The following is an 11,139-nucleotide window of genomic DNA, read 5'->3' as shown; positions in this document are numbered from 1 at the left end:
TAAGATGTCTGGAGGCCAGAGGGAGACTAAAAGACAAGGAAGATTAAATCTAAAAGAAGTATATTCCTTTGGAAGGTTTAAGAATAAAAGCATAGAGGTCTTCCCAGTCACATTCTCTTCAGTGTAAGCTGAAAGGCTGGAGTGGTAAGCATCATGACAGTTTATTAAGTGGATAATATAGAGAAATACCTCTTAGAGCTGATCTGAAAAAAAGGCAAAATAAAAACTATTTTCTTTTTTGTCTCTTAACCTATCTCTGAAACTAAAAATGGTTTTTGTTGATAGTTGGACAAAGGAAATATATTTTTTCTGTGTTTTTAACTTAAAAATGATAAAGCAAAAGAATTAATTTTGTTACGACTGTCAAATCATATGACATTCTGTTCCCTAGGCATGACTATCTTGGTGCCCAGGATTCAGTCTTCTGTTCTGAAAAGGCCTGAGCATAATGTACTTTAAGAGGATGTGAATAACAGGTTTCTCTGGCAGCTGACCATACTGAATTTTCATGTAGCATTAAAGCCTGCTTTTCTAGTTTTAGCTAGACATGCCTTGGTATGTAACAAGGCAATGGAAAGCACTTAAATCCTAAAAGTCTGAATTTATGATAGGTATGTGAAAGGTGAATTTATGATAGTTGTATTTCAGCAGTGATGACTGTGATTTTTGAGTCTCTCTCCTGACTCACAAACAGTAAAAGAGCAAAGACTAGACGAAGGTTTTGCCACAAGACTCATGGCAGAGCTGGGCTGTTGCAAGATTTGCCAAGTAATCTGAATTGTGGTCGTAGTCTGAGTCCAGGATACTGCTCCTTGGTGACATAGAAGTAACTATTGAGACTGGCACTGATAAATTACTCTGTGCCCAGCTCAGTCCCATCTTGAAAATGGAGTGGTAGATCTAGTGGTAAATTACTGCCATAAACCCTCTTCCTACAGCATCTGCAAGGTATGTGGCACGTCTCTTGTGGTTCTTGCCTGAAAAAAACATATGGGTCTTTGGCAAAAGATGTATATTTCAGCCAGCTTCCACTTTGCTTTAGTATCTTGTCCTTTCCTGCAGAAAAGGCTGTCTTTCCTGTGATTAGTACAGATAACAAATAGGCACGTGTTTGCTAACACAACCATTGGTGGTTTACAGTCATTGCAGTTAATTGGTTTGAAATACATCTGCTTCCATTTTGTTGCTAAATTAAAAGGCTTGCTTCATGGCTATACAGACTTGAAGGTGAGAATATTAAGTGACAAAATTACTGTTGCACATTCACACTCCCTCTCACAGCTGCAGAATTTCCATTTAAAGCTGCAGTAAAGACTTACCTAATGCCAGGTTTAAATGTGCTGTATTCATCTGTGTAATTTACTTCTAGAGAGAAAACCAGAACATAATAAAGAGCAGGAATAGAAACTCATAATAGGTTATAATCACTAGTGGTAATATCAAAAGGAAACCTTTTAACAACCTTGTAAGGATTTGATATAATAGCTTCATTTTATTTCTTGTATCTGAAAAAAAGAAAAAGACTTTCAATAATTCGAGATACTAGTATTTTTGTTAAATTTTGGTCTAATAGGCACCAAAATGTATTATGTACACATATCTCCATTTTAGCATTGTGGAAATACATGTGAGGATTTGTCAGAGATTTTCATTTTTGCATTTATTTAGACGTGTTTGGAAGCATTTGAAGACTTTTTAAATACATGCTATATATTCGCATATGATGAACTATAGGGTGCCTGAATGCACTTATCTAAATATTTTATTATAGTTTATCAATGGTGTGCATATTCCAATACAGTAAAAATATTATAGTAGAGCTATTTTAAAAATCTGGATAATTGTCCTGCTGCTTTGTGGCCTCCTTTGCATAAATAAAACAATTTACTAAAATTTATGCATGCAGCAGTAATTATCACATATTCATAACAATTTTTCAGTACATTTCAGTAATGGCAAAATAGAGAACAGAAATTAATGCACATTTCCATATGGCACAGAGAACTCAGCTTTAAAATGTAAATATGGTACCCTATGAAGCAGTTAAAATGCTAAGGGTAAGTAACTTAGATGACTTCTGATATGGTTAAAGTGATATTTCCAAACAAGATTTTACCAATTTAGATAAAATTCGTATCATCAACTGCTGGTCAGATGTTGAAAGCAAAAGCATCAAGGTTCTTGGGTTGTCTGCACTGTTGCTCTAGTCTCAGTCCTTTAGAGTTGGTAACTATTCTCTAGAGATGCCAATTTCTCCATTTTGGCTAGAGATAAAATATAAGTAATCTGTGTTCCTAACTTAGACAACTAATGTGATGGCTAGACTTAATGTAGACATTCCTGAAATATTCCTCTGAGCTTTTAACTTTTCAAAATCAAACTATTTATTTATGGAATGTCATCACTGGAGGGCAAATGCCCTTTACTTTTATCAAAAGATAATGATAAATTATTTTGGTTTAGAGATTTTGAAGCAGATGCATCCTTGCCTGTATCAAAAATAGTGTGGCCAGCAGGACCACAGCAGTGATGGTCCCCTGGTGCACTGGTGAGGCCACACCTCAAGTCCTGTGTCCAGTTCTGGGCCCTTCATTTCAAGAAGATACTGAGAGTGTCCAGAGAAGGGCAACAGAGATGGTGCAGGGTCTAGAGAATGAGTACTATGAGGAGCAGCTGAGAGAACTGGGATTGTTTAGCCTGGAGTAAAGGAGGCTTGGGAAAGACCTCATCACTCTCTACAACTTCCAGAAAGTGGGTTGTAGTAAGGGGCAGGTCGGTCTCTTCTCCCCAGTGACTAGTGACAGGACAAGAGGAAATGTTCTCAAGTTATACCAGAGGAGGTTCAGATTGGACATCAGGAAGAATTTGTCCACTGAAAGGGTGGTCAAGCATTGAATGGGCTGCCCAGGGAAGTGATGGAGGCACCATCGCTGGAAGCATTCGAGAAATGACTGGACATGACAATTAGTGCTATGGTTAATTGTCAAAGTAGCAATCAGTTAAGGGCTGGACTTGATGATCCTGGAGGTCTTTTCCAAACTTAGTGATTCTGTGATTCTGTGAAGTTGGATAGGCATTCCTGGCTAGGTTTCGTGGGTAGGCAGCTGTTCATTATATTTTTCAGAAAGCTTCAAAATGGGAAATTATTGCTGTTTGTTCTCGAAACTGTGTGAGAAACAATTTTCTCATTCTCTCATTTTGTACTTGGGATATCCAAGTTTATGTACCCTTCTTTTACATTCCAGGTGAGTCCCCTGGTTATGAAGCTACTGACTTGTTTGATAGTCTTCTTATTCATTGATTAATTCATTTTTCATCAGGGAAACAACTCTGCTTTGAAAGTCATTAACAATTCATTGGAGCATAAGCCTGAGTGTTCCAAAAGCTAGGGTTATCTACTACAACAAAGTGAAAATATGATCTTTTTGATTTATTAAATATGAAAATAATCAATTAAAATTCTATATTTGGAATGTAGACATGTACACTTTTTGTGTTGGATGAACTATTATTAACCCAAAATCATTTACACAACTTTAAGAAAAGTGCAAGTCCAGATTATCATCTATATGAAAAGATGAAGAATTTTGAGAGGGAGTATTAGAAATTATTTACTGTGAAATCTCAATGTAAGCTTTAAGTCTATCCATATATTTAGCTGTTGTAAAGTTTCAAGGAGGCTGTATCAATTCAAGCAGAAAATTATTGTATTTCATCATTTTTATTGTCATGTGTACCTCCATCTGTTATACATAATAGGGAAAAAAGTAAAAGATATTACAGAAATTATTATTTTTTTTAAATCTCTTTGCTCTAAACCCTTTATATATATTTCAATTCCATTCATGTTTTGAGGAACTATTCAAATTTAATGTGACTTCTCAGCAGTTTCATTTACATTTATTGGCTTTTTCATCTCAGAGGGAGCATTTAGAATAGCCATTTCCAATTATTAATTGAATGATGTTACTGCTATTCTAAGTCCAGATTTTATTCAAATAGATTTACTTTTTCAGAAAAGTAAATAAAGTGGTGGCCAAACATAGATTTTAGAAGTGAACCCTCAAACAATTAGATGGATAAGAAACTGAACAGATAGGCACAATCCAGTTTCATTTGCATTGCAAGACAAGAGGTATCTCAACTGCCCACCAGTAGGAAGTTATGTTTCAAATGTTTTTACTTAATAAGCTAAAATGCTGTTTAAGAAGATACTGACTGTTGCAATTTTGCAAGTATTTCCAGGAGATGCAATTTGCTTTGATCAAAATTTAGCACACTGAAAGTGCTGAATTTTGATTTATTGGGGAACTTGTTCTTCTTATTTAAATAAAAGGCTTAGTAGAAGTCTTGTTTTAGTAAAGCTACCATACAGAAAATATGCATCAAATTAGTCATAGTCAAGGACTTTGAGTAATAAATCTAAATCACTTCCTTTAGAATTTACTTTTTAATAACAGCTTACCTCTGAAGATTTCAATACACATGCTTTAGTTTATAAGTAAACGACTGCATCTAGTCAGGCTGTACTACAGCTTTCTATCTAAAATATACCTCATATATATGGCCGCATCAGTGTCATATCCGAAACCTTCACCACTTAACATTAGTCAGTTTTGCTGCTGAGGGACTCTGCAAGATTGAAATGCCAGCAATCATATCAATCATGTTTTCATAAAATAACTCACTTACTTTCATTTTAGTCATGTACACCTCCATAGCAAAAATCCAGTTGAATCCTACCTTTTTAATACAAGTACCTAGTTAAATTACACTTCAAGTAACTTATAAAATTGGAAGTCTTGAAGAGATGCACAACCAACATGAAGGCCAGAAGCTGCATTCCTACTCATCCCAAAATAAACTGTAATAACCGGGCTTTTATAAAAGGAGGAACAAGTATTTTATGCAATCTTTTTATGATCGTTGGTTTGTGTAGTTGAATGTTTCTGGGGTTTTTTTCCAGTTTGTCAGTGATTAGCTCTTCCAAGGACTTAGTGCTGAACAACAGCTATCGAAGCTCACAAAAACCCTTTTAAATTTTATCTATGTACCCATGGTAAAATAATTAAGAATTTTATTTTTTATTGCAATTAAATTTTTAAAACGTAAAAGTTCCAAACATCAAACATGTAGTCTGTGTTTTTAAGGTTTCTTCAATGGTAAAAAAATATTGATTATTTATTCCTCTTTCTGAAATCTGTCAGTGCTTTAACTTAACTCATTAGTGTGCAACAAGTAAAATTGCAAGCTTCAAAAATAATGAATATTTTACAAACCCTTCTTTAAAGTCTGTAACTTGGAGGACAAACTGGTATCCCAAACTAGTACTTGCATAATCTTAGTAACTGTTTCTTGATGTTTCTGAAAAACCTAGTGAAAGACCAAGGTGGTAAAACTGAGCTGTGTCTGTGATGCTGCAATGCCATGTAGTTGTTACACATCAAATTGGTTCACAATTCCATCGTGAGGTGATTTGCTTACACAAATGAAGTGAAGGAGTGGGATAAGGGCAATATGTGGGTCATTTCCCATAGCAAAATACTTCATTAGCTTTTAGTTCTTGCCTTATCAACTCAGCCAGCATTCCTTTCACAAAACAAAACAAAATATACCCCACACTCCAACAAGCCCCACCAAAAAAACCAATCAAAAAAAAAACCCAACCAACCAACCAAAACCCCAGCTCAATCTTGTCATCCTAGTTGCTTAAAAAGCCACTGAACGGTACCATTTTGTTATGTAAGCTCATAAAGTATGAAAGGATTATTTGCTGGTTGAATAAATGAAAAAAACTTCCTCAGCATACACATACAGAAGCAAATATAATGCAGAACCAAGTGCACTTCCATTTTTTTTATGACATTTCTCGTTTCCCAAAGGCTGAATTTCAGGAACCAGTAAGTTGAGCAGAAATTAGTAGTTTGCACTGGTCTCTCTGAATTCAGATTGTTCAGTTTCAGAAGGAATGTGTGACTGTTTTTGCTTGTACCAAAAGGGTAATTTTGATTTGCTCTGTGTCAAAGAAGTGTCTTAAGGGTCTGGTGCTTATAAATCAGCTATGCATAAAAAGGTTTCTCTATAAATACCGAATTGAACTTTTAGCCTTTTACCTGACTCATGTTGTTTACTGAGTTTTCTCCAGCAACCTCTATAACAACTGGTATTCTTTCATCAGTAATTTGGCTGCAGAGATGCTTCTTTCTTAGTGAAGTCTTTACTTAACTCATTCTCTTCCACTGGAAGCTGAAGGTGTGAGTAATTTTGTTCAGTTACACTTAACAGTTTTGATTTTACATCCTTTGCACTTGTGATTTTATTTCCTCTAAAAGGACCACTTTTTATAGTTATCCATTCTAACTCTTGTTCCTTTGAATTCAGTTCCCTAACTACTTCCTTTGAGCTGTACTTGAAAGGGTCTTAAGGTTCGAGCCTTTTCTTTTTATACCTTTTTTTTGTATTTATTCATCTCTCACTAGAATTTCACTCATGTCAAAGTAGGTCTTGGCTATGATTCTGTAAGTCTGGGAAAACAGTTATTAGAAGCTCCTCTTATTTCTGTAAAAAATAAGTGTTTTAACACAGTAACTTATCAAATACCTAAAGTATATTTCATTCATTAAAAAAATAATGCTATGGATTTTGAATTTGGATTTATACTTCTATTTATTTAGTTATATCATTAGAAGGTATGTTCGTAGTAACATTTCTTAAGAGTACTAAGCTACATGGTCTAAACTTTCCATCAAATTACTACAGATTTGCATATAGTAAATTGAAAAAAAAAATTCAGTTTTTTCTTCTGTATTTTTTAGTAACGCTGATCAATTTCTTTTATTTCCTGTACAACCACTTTTCTTTTTTCTTGATCCAGCTGTTTAACTGCTTGAAACATGTCAGTAAATTCTGGTTGGCTGATCTTTTTCACCTTTCTTACTAAAACCAAGATAACTGAAAGCGCCTGCTTTTATTCCACAACGTAATAAAGGGAATTGGAGATATTATTGAACTTGTTGAAAGCTTTTTTTTTAAGGTTAAAGCATTTACCACAAGAACTGTTATGCTTCTGCTTTTGAGGCTGTATGAGAAGAAGAAAACTTACCAAGATTGCATCTTCAAATAGCAAAAGGAGCATATTTGGTTTGGTTTAACCTTAACTATATTTTATTTAATTATATCAGTTTGTCCTTAATTCTACATGCCTGGATTTCCAGTCTGATTGAAAAACCTGGTCTTTCTTTGCAAAATTCTATTTTCTTAGGGAAAAAATGCCTTGTCTTTTAAAAAAATTATGCTGAAAGTGAGGAAATACTAAAGCTGGGTTATAACCAGCTGTCATTTAACTTCTATTATCAGTCTTTGCCTGATATTACCTTTGGCACTTCTGATTGATTTAATGTCTGACTCATACTAAAATGAAGTTTTGTGCATGTTTGCATTGATAATGCTCTTTCAAATACTTCTCATAAGGGTCAAGACTGGGGGCAACTCTGCATTCTGCTCAGTTATTTACATCTTCATAGCCCATTGCCACCTTCAAAAATATAAAGGGCCCTTAGTTGTAGAAAGCATTTCATTTTACTGATGAAAGAGATGAGTGGAATCTGGAAACACATTCTTTGATTTTGGATATTCAGCTCCCAGAGGGTTTCATTATAGATGGGGATGAGCTTTATTTTGAGTGACACAAGGCCTGGCTATACAGACATGCTATTCCAGTCTTTTAAAGGAAAGAGAACAACAAGTCATTGCCAAATTTAAAAAACAGATTCTGCACAGCACATTTAGGAATAATATTTGGAAAAAAAGAAATTCTGGGTTTTTTCCTCCTGTGGTTTTCCATAACACTCAGCAAAGCTTGATGTTGAGGTTTTTTGGGAGATCTTCAAAGCAGCATTGTAATAAAGTTGTTTTCGATGTTCTTTTCCAGAATATTTGTAAAGGTTATAGATTTCTGGAGATGAAAAAGTAGGATTTTAATTCATTATGCTCAGAAATCTTCTCTTCCTGTCTTCAATACTCCATACTAGTTGACCATTTTACAATGAAGGTTTTGAGGAGGTGTTTGGGGTTTTTTTTGTTTTGGTTGGTTGGTTGGTTGGTTTGGTTTGGTTTGGTTTTTTTTTTTCTTTTAATGAAGGTGGAGTTTAGAAAATTATAACCAGTTTAAAAAACAATTTTATCAATTTAACATTTATAACCTCATTGTGCTTTCAAATTCTGGTAAGGATTGGAAACTAAATATCATTGGTTAACTGCAAAAATATTTAATAGCTACCTTCCTTGACATTCGCAGTTTATGAAAAAGTTTGCAAAATATTTAAATATTTAAAAAATTGAAAACATTTTATTGTATTTAAAATATTGTAGCAATTAGAGTGGTGCCTCTGTTGAGCACTTCTTACAGATCTACTGTGAGATATTGTAGGTATATTTTTTGGTTTACTCAGAATTCAAGTCTCAGAACAAAAGAAACCTTCTGCTGTTGAAATATGGCAATTAATTCAAGAATATTTAGTAATCAGCTATAGTTATCCCAGACAGTTTCCTTGACTTTATTTTGATAGAAGATAAATGCATTATCTGTTTTACACATTTTTATTCAGTTATTTCACCTTTGCTGGAGGTTCTCTGTCGGTAAGACTTTCACTCCGTAGTTCTAGGCTATTTGCATTACACAATGACCAGTAAACCATCTTCAGAGAAGGAAAGTAAAATTTATGTAAGTGGATGACAAAAATACTGGCATTGAATAAATCAGTAAACAAGGATGATTGTTCAGGGAGTGAAAGAAAGGCTGATTTCAAACGCCTAAGAACACAGGGAGGCTATTTCTGCCTATTAAATGTGAATTGAGTGGTTTAAATAACTTTTATGTGTTCAGTCCTTGTAGGTGAGAGTTAAGAGAAATGCTGATTTTATAGTGCTGTTCCCTACATTTAAATTTCTTGAGTTTTCTATTACTTTAACAAAGAACAAAAATCCCAATTATTTATTTTTTTGTGGTTTTCTCCCCCCTTATTTTCTTTCAAGAAATGCATTTTAAATTGATTATGTAAAGAACTGTCTTTTTTTTCAAATAACTTCAGTGAATGTTTACCAGAATTCTATTTTTTTAATTGAAGAGGAGTTTGTCATGAAAAATCTTGGTCATCTAACGAAAACTGTGGAATTATCAAATTCAACTTGGACCTAGTAATATAAATCAAAATTCAATAGAGAAGCAATTCTGTTTTGGAACATTGTTACCCATTTTCTTTGCCTGGATTTTAAATGCCTAGTAGGAGATACCTTAGCGTCCACTACTAACACTCAACCCAAAGCGCATTCCATGAGAATAAAATTATTCAATGAGAAAGATCTGATGGAAGGAAACTCTGAAACTGTCAGATATCTAGATTGAGCTAGCAACTTGAGGCAATTGACTGTTATTTCAAAACTTCTAACAGCTTGGCATGTCAATTTAAGTAATCAAAATAACCACAGTGTAAAATACAGCATATATTTCTCTACCGTGTTTTTGTCACACAAATTTATGATATTATTTCCATTCTCTGTAAAATAACTGTTCTCCAAAATATGGAGATAAACATTCAGGCAAACCATTGCTGAAAAATTTGGATCTGTAAGTGTTTCAGATTTGTATGTGAAATTCTTCTACTGGTAAGCAGAAATCCAGAGTTTCACAGGATGTTGGTCCAGATTTTGATATAGAAATGAAAATGTAAACATGAAGAAACATTTGTACTCATTAATAATGGATTTGATCAGAGGTTTTGGCCTAAAAGTGTCAATTTGTTGTTATATATGTCAATGTGTTTTTATTTTCCAAAGTAATTGTACTGTATTTTATTTATGTATTTTAGGCACAGAAGGGGCAGTGTTTGGGCACTCTGTGGAGACACCCCATATCAGAGCAGAACCTTCCCAAGACCTCAAGTAGGTGTTCAAAGAATTGTTTTAAAATCAAACATTCTCAACAAAAGTTGTCTGGATTAAAAGAAGAATATCTGTGTAGTAATATATATACTGCCTATTTAATGACTCATAGATATCCAAAACACTGGAAGACTCCAGTTTGTTCTAGTTAGTCAAAAAAACCCCACAAAGTTCTATCACATGAAATGTAAAAATACAGTGCTTTTTTATATATGACCTGTGTCCCCTAGTAGAACTCTTGAGAAATATGTTTTCCCTAGAGACTGGAATATTCAGGTGATTTTAAGGTCCAATGTGTACAGTATTGTTCAATAGCATCAGACCAGGTGTTTGATTTTTTATGAGCTGTTACAGAATATATAAAAGTCAAGTTAAAGTAAACAGTCCCAGATTTTTACATTTAGTGGTGTTTCTGGGTTGTTGGTTTTTTTTTTGAATACTACGCACACATTTTTCAAAAATTCATTACCAAGTGAGGCTCCATTTCTAAATGAAAAAAATCCAAAGTTTTCTGTACATAGTGGAAAAAGTGGAGAAATCAGTAGATAGTAGAAGATCAAGTTTAAAATTTACTAAGGCATCTGTAGATTGAGAAAGAAAACTTAGAAAAGTTTAAAGTGAAAGCTTTTCTTTGAAGTGCATGTATGTGCACTGCTAAGTACTAATCTGTGATTTATATGGATGAGTAATGAGAATCACAAAAAATCAAAGGTCCTTCCTTGTATTCCTCCCAGCAGAACTGGTGAGAAACAGAACAGACTTTGATTCAATTCTACTATGATTTTTTGAACATTATATAACTATCCCTTTACCTGCCCAGAAGTGTTTATGATTAATTGCTACAGAATAGCATAGTTAAATGCTCTTCCTTACATTTGCAAAGGCATTTAGGATCATTGGCCAATAATGATGTTGTGGAAACCATTTGCAGGAAGCTGTCCATGTGGACAAGTTTGACCATTGTATGTGGAGTGTGCGAAGTAAATGATTGTGTTTGATTATTTACACTAAACATTTTAAAGTAATGTATAGCTCTGGGGTCTTCCAGAGGATCATGATCACTGGACTTCTGTCTTAAAAATCTCTATCCACTTCCATGACTCCTGTCAGTCCTTTGTGAAAAATAATTATAAAGGCATTTATTAGCAACAATCACCAAGGTCATATCGTCTCTAATCAGAGGAGGCTCAGCAGAAATCA

At 34.0% G+C, this 11,139-nt stretch overlaps 1 protein-coding gene across 3 annotated transcripts in view; it reads left to right on the top strand.

The window, feature by feature from the left end:
• The window catches only part of SGCZ (sarcoglycan zeta), a 258,244-nt gene that overhangs the window by 210,214 nt on the left and 36,891 nt on the right, over positions 1–11,139 (top strand). For all 3 annotated transcript variants that reach the window (XM_017744653.1, XM_017744654.1, XM_008641436.2), the window contains exon 6: positions 9,867–9,939. In XM_017744653.1, the coding sequence (XP_017600142.1) occupies positions 9,867–9,939 (73 nt within the window). The remainder of the gene's footprint in view (positions 1–9,866; positions 9,940–11,139) is intronic.

This window comes from Corvus brachyrhynchos, unplaced genomic scaffold, assembly GCF_000691975.1.
Source record: "Corvus brachyrhynchos isolate BGI_N302 unplaced genomic scaffold, ASM69197v1 scaffold17, whole genome shotgun sequence".
NCBI classification, from domain to species: Eukaryota; Metazoa; Chordata; class Aves; order Passeriformes; family Corvidae; genus Corvus; species Corvus brachyrhynchos.
The sequence above is the reverse complement of the archived record's forward strand: the minus strand, read 5'-3'. Positions and strand labels throughout refer to the sequence as shown.